Source organism: Camelus ferus, chromosome 8 (assembly GCF_009834535.1).
Source record: "Camelus ferus isolate YT-003-E chromosome 8, BCGSAC_Cfer_1.0, whole genome shotgun sequence".
NCBI lineage: Eukaryota > Metazoa > Chordata > Mammalia > Artiodactyla > Camelidae > Camelus > Camelus ferus.
The window spans coordinates 29,739,663-29,763,881 of record NC_045703.1 but is presented as its reverse complement, the minus strand read 5'-3'; the positions used below and the strand labels follow the sequence as shown (position 1 = coordinate 29,763,881).

Sequence of the window (24,219 nt, the reverse complement as noted above, 5' to 3'; positions counted from 1 at the left end):
CTTGTCTAAAAGTGGAGAAGAGAACAATTTAACAAATTCATGAAATAAAAGTTGCTGTTACCTAATCATTTTAAATATGTAGGGTGAGTGTTCCTCGTGGGATGGTTTAGGCAGACTACTGGTTAAGGGGGTTAGCTCAGGAGTTAGTCAAACCCCAGCCCTACCACTCACCAGCTTAGCTTAGTTACCCTCCCAGAGCACATTTTTCTCATCAGTAAAGTGGGGATGGTGATAACTACCCTGGGGCTGTTAGGATTCAAAGGGATGAGATGAATGGATGGCATTGCCAGTGCCAGCGAACTAACAGGAGCTCAAAACTTGTGTGTCCCAGCCCCAACTCTGTTGTGGGTCTTCACCCCCAAAATGCAGAAGAGATCACTGGCCTAGAGTGAATAATGGATATTTTCAAGTCTCAAATCTCATCCTAGTTATGCGACTTCCATGCTTACTCATTCCTCAACTTCCCCCTTTCCTCATCTGTGAAAAGGGGGTTATAATTCCTGCTCACCAGTTGGGGTTGTGTGCATCAGGCAGAAAAAAGGTAACAATGTTTTCCTACACTGTAAAGCATTATGTAAATATTAAGCATCATTACAGCCATAATTAATAAACTTTACAAACAGTTATTAAGATGACATGTATCTTTGATTAGTTTTCCTTTGTAACAACCACAACAAAAGGATTTTGTTAAAATATAACTGTCCACTTTGAAAGCAGAGAAAATAAAAATAATGCTCCAAGTAAATGTGAGCCAGTCTTTTGTAGTCAATTCAATTAGGCAGCACTTCAGTAAACTTTTCCCTGAAAGATTCGGTATCCAAAACATTGGAGGAGAAACAAACTATTCAGGCATTCCATTTGACCGCGGATCTACAATGTAGTCTCCTATCCTAAGGAATAGGCCTTCTGTGAAAGCTAATAAACCATTCTAGGCATTCCAGGCCATCACCACAATAAAATGGAAAATTCTCATCATCTGACCCTGGCTCTACCTGTTCTTCTTCAGAGACAGCCCAGGCACTGGAGCACTGCTGGTTTGTATCAGTCCAAAGGATGACTCAAAGCTTCCCTTCTCCAACACCAAAGAACGTTGATGTCCCTGTGAATCCTGGCCTGAACCAGACAGAGACCATGGGAGACCAAGCAACCCCCATTCCACCCATCGTGCACAGAAACACTTCCCCTTCCCTGGTCCCCAAGGCTTCACAGAGTGGGCACCTCAATCTGCTGTCATCTTCTTGCTCCCCACACTTGACCTCTGGCACAGGATGCTGTCAGCAGGAGGTTCCATAGTTTTCTTAGGGAGCTTTTATTTTCTTGTTTCAACCTTAGTTTTTTTCTCCCCTCCTTAGAAAAAGTTATGACAGCTTAAGGTTCTTTTTCCCCCAATACAGAACTTTTACAAATGGCCTGAATCAAGAGTGGAAACACACATTTATACAAGACACGTTACCTGATTTTAAATCCGTCTCCATTTACTGCCTATATCACATAGTGTGGAGTACATGCAGTTGAGTGAGATATGCCACCTCGAATGTATCCAAATTTGTCAGCTGTGATGCTGGCAGAATTAACATATGTGTAACATATACTTTGCACTTGAAAAATACATAGTGGTGCTTCAATGTATGACACCACCATCGATCCAGTTGCTCAAGTCCCAGGCCTCAGAGATATTCCAGAATCCCGCGTTTCTGCTTTCTGTCACCCTAAGCCCTACTGGCTCTTTGCCCACTGCTCCTGGGATTCCGTTTCCTGACCATGGTTTACAAGGCCCAGTATGGCCCAAATTTTACCAATCCCTCAAACTTCATCTCATCCACACACCCCTCCACAAACTACTTACCTTAGGTGACTTAACATTATGTTTTATTGTCTGTCTACTCCTCTATACCAGAAGCTTCAGTGAGGGTACATACTTTTATCTTTTCACCATTGTGCCCCCCAGGCCCAGATCCAGTGCCTGGCACACAAAGGGTCCTCAATAAACATCTGTGGATGGAACGGATGAATCCCTACCTAAAAGGAAGCACTAGTATAAATAGAAAGGATATCAGAAAACCATGGCTGAATCAGACAATATCTCTGAGGCAGATGTATTTTAAGCTGATTTAAAAGGAGCAGAAGTATAAAGAATAATATATGAAACAAAAACGGACTTCCTGGAGGGGGCTGGTCCCTAGTGTATTCCCTGTTCATCTCATTCATGGCAGCAGCTCCTTCCTAGCCTCCTCACCCCCCTCCCCCTTCCCTTTTCATACCTGACTGGTCACCTGCACTACCTCTTCTTCCCATCACCAGGGCTGCTGGTTCCATTTAAGCCCACTTCATTTCCTCCCCAAACCCTACGGCCCCCTTGAATGGGCTCCTTCCACATTCTCTCCCTTGTTGGGTTCATCTCCCTACAACATCCCTGCTACTAGATGGAGCATCCCAATGCCCAACCTTCCCCAGTCAAAGACTTCCTCTGATTTCTGGTGGCATACCAGGCAAAATCCATATCATAAAGGCACTTCACTTGCTAAAGCAGAGTTCACCCCACCAGGCTCATCTCCTTCACCTCCCTTCCTCCTTCTCCCCTCCACATGGGTCATCTCTCAGGCTCTGCCCTACACACAACGTCCTCATCCAATGCTCCTGCCTAGAATGTCCTCCATCACACTCCTCTGCCTCTTCTCCACCTGGCTGTCTCCTGCTCATGTTTCTGGACCCAGCTCAGGCTCACTTCTCCTCTGTGAAGACTTTTCAGTGGTTGATTGCTCCCTCTTCCAGGTTAACAGACTGTCCTTTTCATGCCCGTTCAGCACCCATCACAGACTCCTGACCACTTGTTTCAAGCACTCTCTCTCCTACTTTGAGCTTCCCTGGGGTATGAATGGTTTCTTATTCCTCTTTCTACCCAGAGGACACTAAATACACTCATAAAAAGCTGGCTGGATGGTACACAGGAGAAGGGAAGGAGGAGGGGATTAGGAGGGAAAAGAAGGAAAAAAGGAGGAGGAAGGAGATGAAGGGACAAGGGAGACGGAAAAGGAGCCTTTTCCCCTTTAAGAAGCCTCTGGCAACTAAGGGCGGGGATTAGCAGAGGCCTGGGGGTAAACCAGAGCTTAAACCCCGAGGGAGGAGATCAGGGGGAGGTCACTGGGCAGATGCAGTAGGGAAGGCCCCCCATTTTGAGAGGCTGGCTGTGAGCCCACAATCTCACTGCGGGTGGGGCTGGGGCTGCATACTCTGAGCACAGACAAGTGGCTTTTTCTGGGAAAAATGTAAAGAGATCAGTGGGAGGAGAGGCTAGCCAAATACCGTGGTAACAGTAAAGGCAAATTCCAAGTCAACCCACTTAACTCTCAACCTTGCTCCAACTTTTAACAGAGATACATTTGCGGAAATTGTTAATGAGCTGTGTGCTCTGCCGCTGAGGCTTTGCTTCCCACCCCACCAGGAAAACCCACCCACGGGGCCCGCCCACCCCCCTACCCCACTGCTGGACTTGACCAAAGCCCAAGCTTCATGTTTGGAGAAATGTATTCGTTTCTTTCTTGACTCTCTATTTAGCTTTTATTATTCCTAACTCCACTTAGTTATGTACTTTTCTATTTTATTGTACATAATCTTTTAAGCCATCTCAAATACTTTATGACACACACACGAAAAGTAAAAATTAGATGCACACAGAGATGCTTGTTTAGCTTCTAAAGGGCTTACTGGAACAATTCCCAACCTCTTAACTGTCATCTCACCAAGAAGCAGCAAACTGAAAAACAAGAGTTTGAATTCCTATTTTCCTCTCTCTTAATGTGCCACCCCTTGGGACAGATATACTGAGTCAGAGGGCAACCAGTGGGAACCAAAAAAAGGACAAGAATATGGAATTAGTAACCCACAGAGAGGATTTAATAAAAATTGAAGCAGTTGTTGGATGATGTCTGGGACAAAAAGGGACCAACATTTTTTTTGTATACATCAGGGAAGAAACATTCTGGTGAGATTCTGGTTACTAATCTACCGCTGGAAAATGACAGGGCTACACTCTACAACTTTATGGCACTCACTTTTCCTGAGGCAGCTTTTTCTGTTTCCCCAGATTCCTTGATCATAAGATTGGGCCCCACCCTCACTTGGAATCTCTAGGTAAAACACCTGATGAGTTTGAAAAAGCTGTCCTATCTCACATTAAATGAGTTGGGCCTCGAAGTTCTCATCATGCAGTCAACATTAGGAGACCCATTTTAAAGGGAAAACTTGTATTAGGAAGTAATTAGATAATTTATGCAGGCTCAAACAGCATTTTAGTAAAGTAAAATTGGAATTTAAAAGATTTGGCATCTTTTTTTCAATCATTCATGGGTACTTCAATTTCAAATTATGTTTCCAACTATTAATTAATTTAAAAACCTTAGCAAACACATGAAATCTTTGCCTTAAAATACGAGGCTCCCCAGTCTGGATCACCGGACTTGAGAAGAACGACACAGGCCCAGCAGCTGGGGCCCCACCCCTACCATTCTCTAATGTACTAGGGTGGGCGCACGGTGGGGAGGGCTGGCTCTCCACCCAGCCTTCACTTACTGCTCACTTCTTGAGTGGATGACCTTCTCTCTTTCTTTTGCGCTCTCCCCCGCCCCCGCATCAGAGTCCTCAGTCCCCAGGGAACTCACCAAATTCTGCCCTAGAGGCAAGTAGCCATCAGAGCGGCCCCAGATCAGAGGGGCTTGTAGCTCACATCCCACCACCGAACCCCCATTTAGGCGCATCACAACTTGACCAGGCTTTTTGGCTAGCTCGGGAACTTCTCCATCCATCATGGCATTGCTCCTTGGAGAAACATTTCCCCAATTTCAAAGACAAACAGCTTTCAAAGAAAACTTTGGAACACAATGCAATTGGAAATTGTACCATTAACTGTTTGAAAGTTAGTATGCTTCCTCTACCAAAATTAGCATCAAGATTCATTTCATTTTTATCCATTGAATGGTATTATGAAAAAGATTTGACCATCTACATTATTTTTTTTTAATAAGGCTATCTCGTAAGCTTGATTTCATTTGCTCCCTAAACCAACCCCGCATTGTAGATAGAAAAGGTCTTATGAGCCCCTCTTTTCAGATGAGGGCTGAAACTGAAGCTCACAAAGTCCACCAGCTGCAGGTAGGTGGGCATTTGGGGTTCCGACCCCTTGTCTGTTGTCTTCCCTGCTCCACTTGACCGTCTCCGAAAAGCACTCATTTTATTTCTCAATCATCTGGAATAGCCATTACCCAAATCCCTAGAGCTTTATCTCAACTTCACTGCCAACTGCAGAATGGTTCACTTCCCGCTGACATTGTGAAAGAATAAACACAACCTCCAGAGACCGCAAACAGTGTCAAATGGTTTAAGACCAAAGCCACACCATTTTCCAACCTCAGCAAAACTATCTCCCTCTATTCATGAAAGCATATTCATTTTCTGGATTTCTGCCCAATTGAGACCACATATAATGCCAAAACCAGAGCCCCTGTGGTCACCCAAGAAGTTTCACATTGTCTCATATGTGATGAGTTCTGGCTGACAAAAGAAACCAATGATAAGATGCCACTGTACACATGAAACCACTAGTTCCAGAAATTCCTAAGCATTTTATCAGACTTAAGATACATGCAAATGAAAACAACATTAATTCACAATCCTTGGTAACACCTGGTGCCTGGCTGTGGCGCACATCCCTACCACGGGTGTCCTACTTCAGCAGGAAATGGTTCTGCCTGCCGCAAACCCCTGTGCCCTACTTTGAGACTCTAGGCAACGTTTGCCTATGTTTATTATTGTTTCTCCTTTGACTGCCGCTGTGTCAGTTACCTTGATAAAATGAGTAGGGAGCTGATTCTTCTAGTTGTGGCCAATATATGTGTCAGTACAGTTGAAATTTGAATGTCATCTAAACCAGAGAGAGTGCCAGTGCAGCAAAATAAGGAAAATGAGTCTGAAAAAAGATAATGCTTTAAGAACTACAAAGCAAAAACAATGATTTCCAGAATTACATGTTAAAGTTAGTGCCATTTCTGTATTGCCACAACTAATACATCTACAATGAACAGATGAGACTGAGCAGGTATGACAGCGATTGAAAAGCAAATGGCTCTCCCCAGAAACAACCGGCGCAGGATACTTATTGCCCAGTCCTGCTGTAGACATCCCTTAGCGTTATCTCCTGGTCACTCTCCACCCCTCACGTCCTGCTCGGTGAGCACAGGTGTTCTCCTCTGCTCCTCCAGGGGCAGGTGTGGCCTGTGACATGGTGGGCAAATCTAATTCAGGGCTCAGGATTACAGAGCATACCACCTCGTCTACAAAGTACATCTTCCAACTTTCCTCCCATCTGCCTTAGTCTCTTATTTTCAAATTCAAAGCCCAACGCATTGCACGTTTGGGATCTCTGAGCTTCCCCCAGATCTTCATATATGCTGTCCCTGGGGAATCCGAGGTGAACACGAGTTGCCTGTATGTAGCCTCTTCCCAAGAAAGGGAAGAGCAGCCTCTGACTGCCTACTCTCACATGCCAGCTGGATGAGGGAGTGGGTAGTTATACTCCTGGGTATTCCTTTATAAGAAGGAAACCTCATAAGTAGAAAATATGACCCTTCCCATAAGCAAATACATCGTTTAAAAATTAGTAAGCCTAATAACAAAACCAAAGATGGTGACAAACGAGTTTCCCCTAATCTCAAACATAATAAGTGAAATAAGCCAGACACAGTGCTCTAGTTAACTGTATTGTACCCACATCAGTATCCTGGTTTTCACGTCTTATCGTTATGGAAGATGTCACCATTGGGAGAAGCCTTTACTATTTTTGCAACATCTTGTGAATCTACACTTAGTTCAAAATAAAAGTTTAAAAAAAAAAGCCACACACACAAAAGTACACACTGTATATTCCATTTATGTTACATTCTAGAACAGACAGAGCTTATCTATGGTGAAAGGGGTCAGAAAAATGGTTCTCTTTGGGAAGAGGTGGGAGGAAATTTCTGAGGTGATAGAAATCCTCTGCCTCTTCATAGGGGTGTGAATATGCTATTTGTCAAAACTCATCAAACATGTAAGACCTAAGCATTTCACTGTATTGTAATTATATACCTTAATGAAAACAATAAGAAAGTAAGTGACCTCATCTGCTGCTTTGTACTCAGACAAAACTTTCCAAAGAGATGTTTAAAAATATTTTTCCTGTTTAATCCTCAAATCTCCAATAAAATTATCTGTAAGAGTTTAAGAAATATAATCATGAGAATATGCACTTGCATTTTATAGATGCACAATTTCCTCCAATAACCAGAGCAAGAGTCCATCAGATGGAAGTTATTGCCTTGTTTCTGATTTCATGGTCTGAAGAGGCAGGCTTCCCATGGGCAGGGTTAAGCCAGAGAAAGAAAGTTAACATACTTTCCTGCCTAAGTATTCATATTAATAATAATTAATTACCTAATAAAAATTTATTAATCTTTACATTTTAGAACTATTAAAAATAACTGAAGCAAAATTTAAAGCCCCCACCACCACCTTGGTACAATCCTTAATTACTAATGTAATTTAAATCAGTTTAATTGAATCCCCAGACTTCAGTCAAGACCTCTTAAATTCCCCAAATCCTTGGAGCAGAGAATAACTGGCACTGAGAACTTGGGGTCCACCATGTACCTGGAATCCTGAAAAGCTGATGTAACACCCCCTCTTCCAATTTCCTCACAGCTTGTTAAAGCCAGAAAAATAAAAAAGACCCAAGATTTGAACTCCAGCTTTAATTCTGTCTTCTCAATTTCTTATGATTAATTTTTTTTCTCATCAGAAGTAATTGCTCTTTGAAGCTTCACACTTTGGTGATTCTGATCTCATTATATTGACTACATTTCTGCTGAGTGCCATCCACACGCCGTGTCCTGTTCTACCAATACATCACTTCAGTTAACTTTCCCACCTCTCTTTACACCCAGACAGACGGCCAGTCCTTGGGAGATGAGGGGAGTGGGGCTCACAGAGTGACAGAGCTGAATGGCACATAGCCTGCACCCTCCTCCAGAGTCCAGAGTCTACATGGTGGCACGAAGCCCTGTCCCAACCCTGGGGCACAAAGCCAGAAAGACCATTGGGGCTCTGGAAGACGATGGTACCACATGGTGGGGTTTGGAATACAGAATACAGGAATAAACTCAGATCAGCCACTGTGGGGAGTCTACTCTAGGGCTTAGAACTTAAAAGACAAAAAATCAACTATATCAAAACATCTTTTAATTTTAAAGTACAGGGATAAATCATGCAAGATTTGGAGAGCGAGGACAGACCCCACCCCACCTGCCCATTCAGACTGCTCCAGATGAAGCAGCAGAACCCCTCCTTCCCTGGGTTCTCGCAGGATTTGCCAAAGCTGACCAATCCCTGCTTTTAAAATCTCTGCTCTCTTCTACATCATCCTTTCTTAATTTTCTGGTCACTTCTTTTTTCACTTTCTATTTCACACATCTGGCCATTTTATGAAATCTGTTGTCAACCTCCTCCAGCCTCTCTCTATACCCTCCCGTTGAGTAATGTCATTGTCTTTCTCGACTTTAACTGTCAACTCCATGTAGATGACCCTACATCCGCTTTTCTGGCTTTACTTCCTCTGCTAAGCATGGGTTCCTATCTCCGGCTGCCTTCTGGACAGTCCCGCCTGGCTATTCTGCTGGCACATTCTGCTTCACATTTCATGTGAAGGCTAATTACATCATTTCCCTCTCTCCTCTCACCACATCGGTTCCCTTAGAGAGTAATGCTCTAATTTCTGATAATAATATTATCATTTTCTAAGCCACCCAGGCTCAAATTTCTCCAGGATTCACTTTCCTTTTCCCCACACTCTAAAGCCAAAGTGGAGGAAAGGAGCAGGGCCTGACATGGGCTGGGAGGACTGATCCCCGATTAGAAAAAGGAAGAACAAGACACTGGAGATGTACTGAGCAAGGAGGTGGAAAGATTAGGATTTGAAGGACCCTCTGTGGAGAAGCTTGCAGGCTCGGAGGCCAGAGAATGGAAACAGGTGTAAAAGGAAAGAAACCCCATTACCTGGGGGTGTGCTAAAGTTCTAACTTCAAAAATGTGAACTCTGAAGCAGGGAAAGAATACGTTTCTTTAAGAATTGAACTTAAAATCAAGTGGATCAGGCCATAAAGAAGAAATACAAAGGAATCAAAAAAATAATAGGAATGTTAGTTTAAGTCAACCTGGGTTTTTTTTAATTCTTATTTTTAATTGCGGTATAGCCAATTTACAATGTTAGTTTCAGGTGTACGCAAAGAGATTCACTTAATCTGTGTTTAATAGTGACACGGTACACCTGTAAATCATCTCATTGTCAATGTCAGTTACCTTGAGATTTTCTTCAATTACGGTAAAACAGGTTTGTACACAGCATCCTCAAGACACAAGAGGACAAATGAGATACCAGGGGAACTGGGGTCTGTTTGTGACTGATGCACACAGAAGACTCTTCTCCCTTCTCCAGAAAGGGAGTGTGATGGAAACCACGAGAGACGTTGTGATGGAGGTGACTCCAGGAATTTTCCTCGGCTCCTGTATTACCCCCTCCCAACTGCTGGGCTTTGCAAGTCAGCAGTAAACCCTAACACTTCCTGATAATCCAGCGAGATTAACATCGACAAGCTCCTATTTCGTCCATGTCACCTCCTTAGGTGACGTAATTTACTGCTGGAATCTAGGGAGCCTTGCTTTTAGCTGGCCTGTACTTCTCTTTTTCCAAGTTTCAGAGAGCTCTCCTGAAATTCTAGCATTCTGGAATTTAGTGATCATGCACAGACTAACCTTCTTTATGCTTATGATTTTACAGACAAATTCCCATCCCCAGTTTTGCCAGACCAGGAGTATTAACACTTCCACTTGGTGGAAAGTGGTGGTGGCCCCTCAGTTCCTCTGAGCATCAGCAATCATCCACTCAACCTTCTCAAAATGCTATTCAGCGTCTGGCAGGCAGAACTGAATGCAGTGCTGAATGTGTGGAAGCACCAGGGTTTTGTAGAAGAACAAGGCACCAGAAGACTGTTATCTGGACATGGGTATCACCAAAAGTCAGCCTCTGCGGGCAGCTATCTTGCCCTCCACTGCCTTATTCACCACCCAGAACACACCTGGCATGGAGCAACCATTCCACAAGCATTTGTGAAATCAGTGTCTCTTGATGTGATAAACATGTATGTATGTGTATGCTAGATACATACGTAAGAAACAATGCAGAGAAAACCTTAAAAAATCTTAACACTTCAGCATTTTTCTTCCTCTGAGCAACACTGGCCCATATGCTGTGGAGATTTCTTTCACATCCATTTCTTATCTCCATTATAATCCATCTAAAATCTAATAACTGCAGCAATGCCTCTTAAACTGGGGCTGCTGTATGTGAGATCTGAACCCTCCAATCTGTCTGTACCACTGACACACTCTCCTCCCGTCACATTTCAGCATTTTGGTCTTTATCAGTTTGATACCTTATGCACATTTATCTTTCTGCCACTCTGATCTCATCGCCTTCTCCCCGGGCACCAACCTCCAACTGCCCTGCGTTACTCCAAGTTCACGCTCGGCAGCCTGGTATTCCAGCCCGTGCCTGTAGCCTCTGAATCCCACTCCTCCCAACAAAACCCTCTGCTCTGCACAGATCTACCTCTTCAGCAGCCCCCAAACACACCTTATCCCTTCCCCTTGGTCCCAGTTTCCTAAATCCTACAAAATCTTCAGTGTCCAGGTTCAAATGTTTTTCACTCATTCAGTTGCCTCCTGCAGGGCTGCTCTAGGGAACAGGATGACTCCAGCGCTACGCTGGATGGTAGAATATTCAACATTTTATAATAGGTGGTAAAGCCACTGAGATTCTTCAGTTGAAAGTCACAAAGGAGAAAAAGTTCTGCCTTTATCTTTTGCCTTGCCATGTTCTCTCTGGCTTCCAGACAGTATTCTGTTAGTACAGGCACAAGTAATTTACTTTTTCAACTGAACAAAGTTGCTTTAAAAAAAAAGCCTCATGGGCTAGAGTTACCAGGTCCTGAAAGCTGGCGTGATGGAACAATTCTTCCCATGGCCAGATCTGTTTGGTTGAATGTGCACAAGAACGAGCTAGAGAAAAGCCAGTTAGTGTGATACACACACAAGAGTGGAAATTTGCATCTGTAATTCTAGTGAAGCCACATTGCTCACATGATACAAAACACTTTTTAAACTTCTGAGAGTTATTTTTTTTCTCCTTGGGGGCAGGTAATTAGATTTATTTATTTATTTTTAGAGGAGGTACTGGGGATTGAACCTGGTACCTCATGCATGCTAAGCATGTGCTCTACCATTTGAGCTATACCCTCCCCACCCCAAAATACTTTTTCTTTGTTTCAATTCAACACAAGGGAATGTCCAGTTCACGGGATTCTGCAAATTTAAACACATATACATAGTGACAGTGTCCAGTTGACACAGATGGCACTTGGTGACAAGGCAGGAGCATGTTCTCAGGTGGCAGCAATAATGGGCCCCGCTTTCTCCTGCTGGACAGGGATGCGGGGGCCCCACCCACGCCACACCCTAGGCAGGTTCACAGGAAGGTTCTGGAGACAATGACAGTGCCGGGGGAACGGTGGTGGGCAGTGAGGAGGGAGTTACTACAGCGCCCTGCACCACCACACCCTAGAGGGAGACATGGATGCTGGGACAGGAAAGGGGCTTCTGACCTAGTGAGTCCACTCAAGGAGGCTGAAGGGAGGGAAAAGGGGAAGGAGAAGAACACAGAGAGAAGCATGCTGTTCTTACCGGCATACCAGAGGTCCTAGTCCTGGATGTGATATGTTTTTGGTCACAATAATACTCAATTCTCCTTTATACCAACTGATTTTATCTATATACTATATTTTTACTATATATAAATAATATAAATAAATAATAATATATCATTATTATATGTTATATATTACATATAATATATAAACATAATAGAAAATAAATATATATAAAGAAATACATTTTTACATTTAATTTTTATACAAATTTATGAGCTACATATAAATATATAAATGTATATGCATATATACAGTCAGCCCTCCTATCTGTAGGTTCTGCACCCACGGATGGTGAACTGTTATCCACCTGAGGGTGGGTGAATCCATGGATGTGGAACCTGCAGCTGCGGAGGACTGAGTATAGGGCCTGAGACTCTGTGGATTTGGTATCTGTGATGGGTCCAGGATCCAATCCCCTGTGGATACTGAGGGACAACTGTATATACATATGAAAGAGCTAATGAGCTTTTATGAACCAGACAAGAATTCTAGAAGCTTTTGCATAAAAATTAAAAGCAGAGTGAGTATCTCAATAGAAGAATGGTTGAGAATTTGAGGTATATTTTTATCATGAATATTATACTGCCAATAAAAAGAATAAAATAAGTCTATAAAGTTTTTACTATGTATTGCTAAATGAGAAAAGAGAAGTATAGAATATCTTAATTTTGAAAACCTATGAGTATATTAAAAGGTGCTGAGCACATCCATGTAGGCAATGTTGGCAAACTGTGTGAGCAAGGAGGAGAAACAACTGGAAAGAAGGTAATGAAAAACAAGTGAAAACAACCATTAAAAATAAGAAGTTCAAGATAAAAAGCAAGAATTATATAAAATTATACATATGAAAGTATATATTATATATACACATGTAAAACGCATGGAAGAATGGTTACTCAAACATTGGAGGTGCATTATCTCAGGGTGAAAATAGTTCAGGTAATTTTTAAACTCTTCTTCATGCTTTTTTTTTTTTTTGCATTTTAACAAGAAATATGATAATTATATAACCTAAACAACTATTTTCATTGAGGGAGGAAGTTCAATAACTCAATAAAACCATCAGCATAAAAATAATGTTTCTAGGGGGAGGGTATAGCTCAGTGGTAGAGTGTGTGCTTAGCATGCACGAGGTCCTGGGTTCAATCCCCAGTACCTCCATTAAATAAATAAATAAATAAATAAATAAAACTAATTACCACCCTCCCCCAAAAAAAACCCCAAACAAAAAAATAAAATTAAAAAACATACGTTTCTTAAGTGCCAAAAGATGGCACACCAAGTAGAATTTTGAATCATTCATGACCAAGAGAGGTTTTCACAGTCTTTTCCAAAATGGAGACAGACCATAAAGTCCAAAATTAATAACCATCATAAACATCTTCAAGGCAGGGCCTAGATCTAATTTTTAACACATTTTCCCCAAGGCTTTGAGCACTCAGAGCGCTCAATCAACCCTCATTAATTGACAAACACATTTCAAATCTCATGAATTATTATATCAAAGATATATTATCTGATATACAAATGCTATTAGAGTAAAATCTCATCTAAAGAATATGAGAACTGAAATAGCTCCAATGAAAATAATTTGACCATGAAATTTAATCTGCCACAAAAGAAGTAATACAACTCTAACACAGAACACATTTTTCCTTCCTGCCTCGGTCATACTAAATGTGCCTGTTTTTGCCACTTTCATTCCTGCAGTCTCTAGCCCGCATGCTGTCCCCACACACCCTCAGCGACTGTCCACTCAGTGTCATTAACTTGTTTTTTTTTTTTTAACTGTAGATACAAGGTTCATAACATGAGCCACCAATCATCACAAACAATCTCCAGGCCAGGTCTGTCTTCAAAACTCTAGAGTTAAATTAGGCCTGTTAAAATTCTGATTATAACATGCAATTGTTTTGCAGAGGTGCTACTTTTTCATTCTTCCAGGCCTGCTTTCTCTGCAGGGTAGCAGAAATGGGTGTCCACAAGCTGGAGACCTGCTCCATGAAAAGCCACGGAATAGCTTTTCCAGGGGAAACGGGCACATACAAAGCAGAGGCAAGGCCAGGGCTGCTGCCCTGATCCCCAAGGCCAGGCACCTCCACTTGGCTGTAGGTAACAGCTCACCTGTTACCTGTTACACCCAACTGGCAGATAAGTAATATTAGATAACATAACTAATTTTACCATCTAACCCTTTCGAGTAAAATACTTACTTGGACTAACAAGTGGCCTGAATTAGGCAAACATGTACCAGATTTCTCAGTGATCTCATTTATTTGCTTAATCAAATTCAGCAATATTTCCACAGCACCTTTGCCAATCATTTCATTAAGAAATCCTGGATTTCCAGAAATGAATTTGATCGCCCCCATACAGTATAAAAAAGCTTCCGTGTTAGCTTGCAGACCTTCACTTCTCAGGACCTCCAATAATGATTCTGTCAAAAAGATGAATTATTACAATGAATGAGAGGAGAGAATACCTGGAGAGAGAGAGATATTAAAGCAGTTGTATGTCAACATCAAATGCAATTTGTAAAATGTTAGCCAGAAATTACATTTAAATGCTTGTAAAGAGCTACTTATATGGTATAAAGACAAAAGTTACTTTTAGCCAAGACAGATCTCTGTAACAGTAATGACAGAAAAAGAAAGGGATTATTAATATGTAATAGGAAAGTGTTCTTTAATCGAATGCCATTCCTTGATTCTTACTAATATTTGCCAATCTTTATTTTTGGTTACAAACAGAAGAGTTAATAATTAAAGCAATTTAAGAGTTGAATTTCAACAAACTTTTAAGAATATACTGGTTGCTATATGAATGGGAAGTTAATCAAGACAGGAACTTTAAAAAAAATTTCAACCGTAGAAAGGGATGCTTCGAATATAATCACCACTCTGTCCCAAGACAACTTAAGAACATCCATCCAAACAACACATAAGTATGAGGTTTTAGAGGTAATCGAGGCAACTCTGATAAGGTTAATCATGTCTATCTCACATTTGATTTTATCAATGTTGATGTGATTGTCAGAGTCTTTGTTTTTAGTCTATAATTCTCAAAGAGCTGATTCAGTATCAGACATTTCTTTCAGTACTAGCTTTGTCCCTGGCTGCTGGGGTGAGGAAGAAAGGAGGAAAGGAGGAGAGAAGGAAAGAAGGAAGGAAGGAAGGAAAGAAGGAAAGAAGGAAGGAAGGAAGGAAGGAAGGAAAGAAAGAAAGAAAGAGAGGAAGGGAGGAAAGGAGGAAAGAAAAGTCACTTATCCTATGCTGTAAAAAGAGGAATTATTTTCCATGTTGCTGCCTTCCTTTAGATCAACAATACTAATTCATAAAAGATTTCTGTTTAGGTAACTATTTAAGCATTTTAATTATTTAAGGGTATATAAAGGATTACACATTTTTAGCTAGGTAGTTAGAATGTAATACAGTTTCTCTACCTACATATTTGAAACACATTTGGCACACTTTGATGTCAAATTTCTACAACAGTTACAGATGTCTCCCAAGTTTTAATCATTCCTACTGTATCAAACGATCAAAAATTTCAATTATGTCAAACACTATTAAATGTATTTTTTTCTAAAGTAAATCCAAGACCAGGAAATATAGTTTTAAATAAGGAGCACTTTGTAGAGTTACATAGTGTTACTACACGCATTTAAAAAGAAAAGAGCAGACTGTCCTCCTAGGCTCCAAAGAATATGCTAAATGAAATGTCGAAAACATACAGAAGGATAAAAAACAGTCATCACTTAACTTCTGAATATTATGAGAAAATAAAATATTCCAGCTATCATTATTTATAACTTTGCTCTCCAAACTTTTCATTCATACGCAAGAGTAGCATTTGTTCAATGGTAGTGCTATTCATAATACTCACCCAGAATGCTGTCATTTTGAATCAGAGAATCATTTTTCTCACTCCTGCTAATTTTAAATATAAGTTTGCAGACATTAAGAAGATTTTTTCCACTCACTTTAAGCTGCAGAGAAAGAAAACACATTGCTATTGCAGAAGGAAATAAAGACATGCCATAATTTTTTTTTGACATGCCATAATATTTTAACACAAACATCTAATTTAAAAAGTGCAGTGAGAGTATCTTTAAAACAGAAATAAAATTCTAAAGAAATCAGCTTTCAAAAGTTTTGGCCAACTGGTCGCCAACTATGGTATCTAATTAATTCATTTATAGTAAATACAATATAAATGATATTTCGAGTAAGCACATTTCAATGATAAGCCATTTATTTCTTACTACATAGTCTCATGCTTATATGTGAAATTGTTAGGTATTTTTAAAAGAGGTATTTTGTGAGGGAAAAAAGGGGAGATGATGTTGATAAATTTAATTAAACAGAGTAATTGCTTTAAAACACAAAAGTAAAGGAAGATGGATACTAAAATTTCAAGTTAATCTAATTTAGAAAAGAATACCTCATGGAGGTGAAAGGAAGATAATAACGGGGGAAAGTACAATTCTTTTTATCATCTGCATAAAAGAAAATTTAAAAGTAACACTCTGATTATATAATATGCATGTATTTATTATTTAATCCTATTTCTGGAATGCTGTGAGATAATCGTAAGTAACATTCAAAGGTTAAAATTACTTTCTAAATCACAGAAAAATAGTCAAGTAAATTAAGCAATAAGGAAGTATTAAAAAAATTTTTTTTTCCCAGGAGAAGAAAGAACCTATTATTATTTGCAGCAAGTGAGGAGAGCAGGGGGGATCTTTCCCAAAGCATTGTCTCCAAGTATATTCTTTAAAAAAAACACACAATATGGGAGGACTGAGTCAAATGGTCTAAATTAGCTGCATATTTATCTAAGGTAGTAAAAATTAAAAATAAAAATCCTTAATGTCCAATATTTTGGAATAGTTTAAGAAATTGTGGAACATTGATAGTATTCATATTAAGCCATCACAAAAGTATAACAGTGAACAGTATGCATAAAAAACCATTTATAACCTGCTGTAAGATGGAAATATTACATACCCTCACTGCAAAAGTATAAAATACATTTGTAGGAATGAGGTCGTCTGAACAAATAAATATATCTGTGTGAAAGGGATGGCAAATGGGTCATTATTTTTTCATTAAAAAGAATCCTTAAAATTATATTCAGTATTGTTTATTAATAAGTTTTCAGCTAGTTTAAAAAGATGATAATGGAGTTTGTCAGATATATATATTTTCTCTCTTTTTTTGGTGGGAGGTGGAGCGGGGGAGAAGGTAGTTAGGTTTATTTGTTTATTTTAATGGAGGTACTGGGAATTGAACCCAGGACCTTGTGCATGCTAAGTGTGCACTCTACCACTGAGCTGCACCCTCCCTCTATTAGACATGGTTTTTTAAAAGATTTGTTCTTTATTTGACCCACAAATATTGTTGAGTTCATATTGTGCACCAGGCACTGTGCTGTTCGCTGCCTAGGAGTTACCAAGGTGACCAAGGTCAGCCCCAAGCTGGAGGGAGACAGGGAGGGGAGTATTATCCATGGAGCAGCTTCTGTCTGCCCCTTTGCTCTGGCCCTTTCCATGTCATCTCAGAATAAACCCTGCAAATTAGGTGTAATCATTCCCATTTTGCAACTGAGGAGTCTGTTCCTCAGACAGATGACATCACCTCACCTTGGCATCACCTGGGTGTGTACTAGATATGCAGAATCGCAGAAAAGGATGGGTATAGTTCAGCGGTAACCTGCATGCTTAGTACGCACAGCATGCATGAGGTCCTTGGTTCAATCCCCAATACCTCCATTAGGAAAAAATTAGAAATGTTTAAAAAAAAAAAAAAGAAGAAGAATCTCAGGCCCCACCAGCCCTACTGAACCAGAATCTGTATTTTAACAACTTTCCCAGGGGATCATGTGCACATTCAAGTCTAAAAAGTTCTGTTCTGGAAGTTTCAGAAACTGTCATACACAGCAAGATGGAAATTTCTCCTGGTCTCAGGATGATAAAAGGAAATGTAAACCTAAAAAAATGTTTTTAATGGTTAGTTATTTAAAAGATGTTTAAAAACACAGAAAATAAGCTGACTAGAAAGAAAAATAAATTCTGTATCGATGGAAATACATACTGTCCTTCATATTTAGGAATATATTTTAATCCGTTGGCAATCTTCTACTGCACTGTGAGCCTTTGAGGTCAAAACCATGATTCATTACTCTTTTTATGTGTGGAATGTAGCATGTGCTATGTACTTAATGAAACTAGTTGAATAAATGAATGAACACAACTAACCTCACCCCCTCACGCAAGTCTTACGTTGTTAGTGAAAAGTAGCAAAGGAAAAAAAACAAACAAACAAAAAACCTTGTGTCAGTTTTCATAAAAAACCAAACAAAACAGAACAAAACCCACCATTTCCAGGCCTGCTATGAGGTCAGTTTACATTCCAAGCAAATTCCTATACCTTGTCTTTTGACAACTGTAAAACTTATGACTTTAAGACATAAAAAGAAAATAAAACATTGAATTATATGCAAGGAATGTAGGTTCCCCTACATAAAACAGCACTTCCCCCAACACGGGCGTTCCCTTTACTCTGCTTTATTTTCTTCCCACAGCGCTCAGCAGTCCCTCTGGTGTTTCAAGTGTTTACTCTCCATCTCTCCCGTTACACTGCCCGCCCTGAGGGCAGGGGTGATCTTATTCACCTGTATTCCCAGTGTCAAGAGTCCCTGGCACCAAGTAGGTTCTTAGAGTGGGGTGGTTTCCTTCTACATTAAACATACTAGTTTATTCTATTTAAAGAAAATTTGGAAAAATTAAACAAAAGAGAAGTTTAAAAATCACTCATAACACTGCCACTATATATAATCACTGTTGACATACTGGTATTTTTTTTTCCTGTTTTTCCCCCTTTATAGGATGCTAGATTTTCTTCCCCTCTTGAACCTAGATGCATTCACACTGTATATCTTTTGTACTCTAAAAGAATCTTAATATAGGCAAACATATTTTTGTAAGTTTTTTTGATAGAGGTTAAAATGAAAGTAGCTGTCTGGCAAACCCCCACTTAACAGAAGAATGCAAGAAATCAGAACAATTAACATTACACTCATTACACTGGATTTTTAAACTATAAATAATTTTAAAGTCTGAATTATTAAATATTAAACCAGTAGATAAATAAATATTAAATTTTTTTACTTCCATATATCTTTAGTTTTTTGTCAAATTTTTGTTTTCTTCAAAAGCTTTTTATGGTGTTGCTCTTTTTAAAATTTACATAGAGCCCCATCACCAAGGTTTAAGGGAAACAAGTGTCTTGTGGAGCATTACTGGAGCTTCAGGTGGAAGATGGGAAGTTGGACTTGATGGCCTTGAAGGTCATTCCTAAACTCATGGTCCTACAGTTATTCAGAAGGGGCAGCCTGCCCATCTCTGCACTCTGATCGTAGCCTAGCAGAGTCTTGTCCCTGATTCAGAAAGGCGGTCAGTGTCATGGAAAGGGCTTTATCTAAACACAGATTTTGTTCAGAATGTGTTCACTGCCTGGCTGATCACTCAGCCCTTTGCCCTAAAACAGTTAAATTGTGCCATGTATATAACTAACTTGAATGGTACCTTTAATAACCAAGATATTATTTTTTCTGCAAAGCATTAATGAATCCATGGCATCTTCCTTCTTTCTTTCTCTTTCTCTCTTTTGTTTATTTATTTTTTGGGCTTGGTATGTAGCAAAATGTCAAGGATCCAGATGACAAACAAAGGCATTCCTGGGGCAGCTGGCCACTTGCGTCTTGTCCAGGGCAGCAACACCAGTAGGGTCCTCCAGTCTCCACGGGGCTCTCCCTGGCCAGGAGGTGCCCCAAATCCAGGGCCAGAGAAGGAACTGGGCAAGCATGTAGTTATCTTTCCATCTCTACTCAGAACTTCTGACTTTAAATACTCCCTGTGGTTTATGCGCTTTCTGTTTCATTAAAGTTGACTCATCAATTGTCATCAACGAGAGGGGATTAAAATACTACTGAAATTGCTATTTCAAAGAAATGTTGCTTTCTGCATCACATATCGTATCACAATTTTTACAAAGAGGGTGAAGAGTTTAGGATGGCAGCTAAATAAGATTGTACTTCTCCAGCAAATTGCACAGAATACGTAGTCAGAATATTCCACTTTAGGAAAGACTTCAAAATAAGGAACAGTGGGAATTCTTCCTGAACTATTAGTAAGGATGCCAACGCTTACCTTCACTGTGTACTTCACGATTTTAAATTGTATGAATTATGGGTGTTAACATAATAGCTTTTACTTTTATGAAACTTGGTAAACAAAGCTTCATTCATTTTAACGGTTCTCTTAGAACGTTCTCTAATAATTGTGTCTTATCTTCTGGTTCCAACTGTTTATGGCTGTGACAACAAAGGGCTGTACTCAAACAATGATCATTTTGTTTGAGACAGAGCTTCTAGAGACTTTTATTTGGTGGCTGGCCTTTTCTTCTAACACTTCACAGGAGCCTTCTATGACCACCTTCCCATGACACTGGGCAGCTGTTTTTCTGTTTCTTGCGGGCTCATAAAGCACCTGGCCACTATGTCCACGGCCTGAGTTATCTAAAGTTATTTATTAAATCATATGACAGAATCAAACACCCAGCAGAAGCCACAGGGCAGAAACCACAGTCTGCACTCTCTGATACCGATCTCTAGTCAAGTTACTTGAGCAACTGTTTTGAGTGCATTTATCTACGGTCACTTTTTTTTTTTTTTAAAACCTAGCCACAGCCCATATGTAAGACTTTGAACATTTTCTCTGTCCTCAGCCTTAGTTCCTTAGATAGCACTTTCTGATCAAATTCTGGGATGTCAGTTTACCGCCTGAATTTTTTTTTCAAGGTTCTAAATGAACATACTGCATTTCTATTCTTTTTTGTAATATTTACAAATAAAGCATTAAACAGAACTTTTATGTGCTACAGTCTACAAGACCAGAGGATAGAAAAACTTACTGCTAGGATAATTTTTGCAAGTTTAAGGCTGAGCAAGTCCGAACCAACATCAACTAGTTTATACAGGGTCTTCAGGAGAATAGTTCTTCTCTTAAATCTATTTCCAAGCATGCTTCCTTCCTCTAACGTGTGATGAAGTTGTGTGCAAGCAGCACACAGCATCTCAATGTTTTCTTCTGTCAGGGCAAAAAGAGTAAAGCAGAACTTACTCGTTAAGGTCAAGTTTTCAAGCATGTCAAACACAGACAGTGTAAGTAAAACCCCAGAATCATTTACCTGGACCTCTTCAAATTCCTGAACCCTTGTTTTTTCCCCCCCTTTTCTTATCATTTCCATCTACCATTTTCATTTCCTTTTTTTTTTCATTTTGTTGCTCCATCTACCATGTTGACTTATTTACTAATCAGTTAGCTGATCTAGAACACAGTCTTTCAAAGAGCGTATTAAAGGGTGGAACTGCATTAGCTCAGCTGGTCTCCTTTATTCCAAACACCCTCCACCTCCACAGAGGCTCTGTTCAATGCCGTGGAAGCATTCCCTTGTGTCTCCACCTTCAACCCTCGGCTGCACAGCTCCACTGGCCCAGAATGTTCTCCTTAACCTCATCCCTAGTGATTTTGGTCCTTCAAGGCTCTGTGTATGTTCTGGCTCCTCCAGAAAAGATGTAACATGCCACAGTCAACGAACATTACCTTGCACTGTTATTTTTCACAAATATATGCATGTTGGGTTCTATGTCCAGTGCCTCAAATAGACGCCATGCTAAGTGAGACTTACGTGTCTTTGTACAGTGCGTGGTACAGTGAGAGGACTATGCTGACAGCCTGTAACAATATCAGTATGTATTCATTTTCTAATTTATCTATTGATGAAAACAACGATCAATATTTCCCTATAAGAATAATGCTCTTTATCTGAGAAAAGAGGGCTCAGGTGGAACAAAAATCTCAAAATGTCACCACATCCACCATTATTTGGAGGTGGGGGGAAGCAAAGAAGAGAATGAAAAAGAGACTTTAGTTAGGAAACGGGGCAGACTCAGAACATTCATTTTATAATCAGAATTCTGAGGAAAGGAGTTTTTGAGAGTGGTAGCCACCCTCAGAGGCATGCAAAGGAGAAAAGGAGCACACAGACTAGACCACAAAAGGAAACCTAATAATCCAAGGTGTAGGGCATTCGGTTGAAAAATATTATCTCTGATAGACTCCATCACACAATTTAAAAGTAGGAAACCAATCTTAAATAAATACCATAATGTGCTCTTGAAAGCCCACATACAGGAAGTGTGCGCCTGCAGAAGGAAATGACTCAGGCCATTTTTAGCTCTTTTCAACAATAACATCTAAGAAAAAATTTTAAACCTCAATAGTCAAGTAACCTTCAGTGCCTTTCAGTTATGCACTTAAATAAATGAATTGATGGGAAATGACTTAGACTAACTTTAAATAAAGGGGAAAACCTGAGCTCTATTGTAAGAAATACTTTTGTTTCGTTGTTTTATTCTTCTGTTACTGGCAGTTTCTTCGCAAAACCCAAGTCCAGGCTGTGGGCTTCTCTGCAGCGGTGGGTGGGCTTCAAGATATTCTTCTAACATTTCCTGCCACAGACGCTTCAGCCTGGTGGGTTCTACTCAAGAGTAGCTGTTTTTAGCTTAAAAGAAATTAAAAAGGAAGGCTCACAGGTCAAATGGCAAACTATTGATTAATTTAGCTCTTTCTACCAGTTGGCTTGTTACAAATGCCACGTAGCTTCAAAAGACAACTTGAATCTAAGAGCTATGGAGACTCTCAAAGGGCTAAAGCTAGTGGGTAAAAGTTTGATGAGTAACAGAAAGCAACGAAGTCTCAAAGTATCTTCTCCCCATCAGATACCTATTACTTACCAAGGGAAAAATAGTAACTCTTCAGGGGAAAAACCTGGCAGATACCACCTTCCCCAAGTGATCAAAGTTCATATTACCACTAATGGGCCAAATCAGCATCATGTGCCTCCTGTTATGAGGCACAGAGAAGGACATGGCACCACTTACGCTGTGCACCTGCCCCAAATGCCTAACCTGCATCTAATGGTGGGAAAATACCCGACAAACCCAACTTGTGGGGCAGTCTGCAAAATAACTGGCCCCTTCTCAAATATGTCAAGATCACAAAAAGACATGACAAATAATTGGACCCGGGATTTTCTCTTCCTATAAAGGAAATTATTAGTGTAACTGGCAAAATCTGAGTAAGGTTTTTTAAGAATTGTATGGTAATTTCCAGATATACAACAGAATGCCCACGTTTCTAAAAATATCAGAGTACTTAGGGATATGGAGCATCATGATGGCAACTTGTTCTCAAGTGGTTCAAAAAAGGGAGAAAAAAATAATGTGTGTGTGTTATGGGGTGTATAGTGAAAAAGAGAGCAAGAGGGAGAGGGAGGAAGGGGGATAGAGAAGGACAAAGCAAATGTGGTAAAATGTTAATATTTGGGGAATCTGAGGAAAGAACATGCAAGATTTCTTTGTACTATTCTTGCAACTTTTCTGTAAGTCTGAAATTACGTCAAAATAAAAAAGTAAAAAAAAAAAAAAAAAGAAAAAAGAAAAAAATCTCAAAGAGTCAGCCAACCACATTTCAAATCCCCAACTCCTGATAAGTTTCCTCTGTTGGCGCCTGTGGTGAGAGCCTGCAGAGCCCTCTTGAAATCCTTCAGGCTGAAGCCTTTCTCCAAGACAGGCCTTTGTGCCGCCCCCTGTTCTCCCCGCGGTGCTGTTCCTAGTATGTTTTCTTCTTTAACCCTTGCCCAGACTGACTGCTCTTCTCATTAGTTTTTATGCACATCTCCTAAAATAAAGACCCAAAGTTAACCAGGCTCACTAACACGAGGGCAAACATGATTGGCTCTAGAGAGGACAAAGTCATCCTGGTCTTGTTCTCAGGGTTTCGAGCTGCCAGGGACTTTGGTGATGATCTAGCCTCACCCACGCCTCACCTGGCAGGCGAGGACACTACTGCCCACACAGGTTAGGTGATTCCCCACGGCCATTTGCTTGGTTAGCAGCACCAGGACCAGAAACCCTGTCCAGGGCTCTCACTCTAACCATGAACACCACCATGCACCATCAGAGAGCCCAGGAGGGGTGAGGTCATTTGAACATTTAAGGAAGTAGGTCTTTTGTACAACTTCCCTGTTTGGTTAGTGGGAAGGACTCACTACCCAGCTTCTCCTAGGGCTTCATCCCTGTGGCTGCCATGCTGGTTCACTCATGTAAGGAATACTTATTCCAGTTGCTAGTGATGACCTAATGTGTGCTATGGGTCAGACGGGTCAGGCACCAGATCCAGCCCTGGGGCCAGGACTACCACTCCAGGGGAACCTGTTTCAGCTTCAACAATGGAATCCCTGAG

General features: G+C 40.4%; 1 protein-coding gene across 8 annotated transcripts in view; it reads right to left on the bottom strand.

Annotated features, from left to right (window-relative positions):
- ARMC2 (armadillo repeat containing 2) overlaps positions 1-24,219 on the bottom strand; it is a 116,392-nt gene that overhangs the window by 59,589 nt on the left and 32,584 nt on the right. For all 8 annotated transcript variants that reach the window (XM_032484666.1, XM_032484664.1, XM_032484663.1 and 5 more), the window contains 3 exons: positions 20,825-21,000; positions 15,735-15,837; positions 14,063-14,286 (listed from right to left, as the gene is read on the bottom strand). In XM_032484666.1, the coding sequence (XP_032340557.1) occupies positions 14,063-14,286; positions 15,735-15,837; positions 20,825-21,000 (503 nt within the window). The remainder of the gene's footprint in view (positions 1-14,062; positions 14,287-15,734; positions 15,838-20,824; positions 21,001-24,219) is intronic.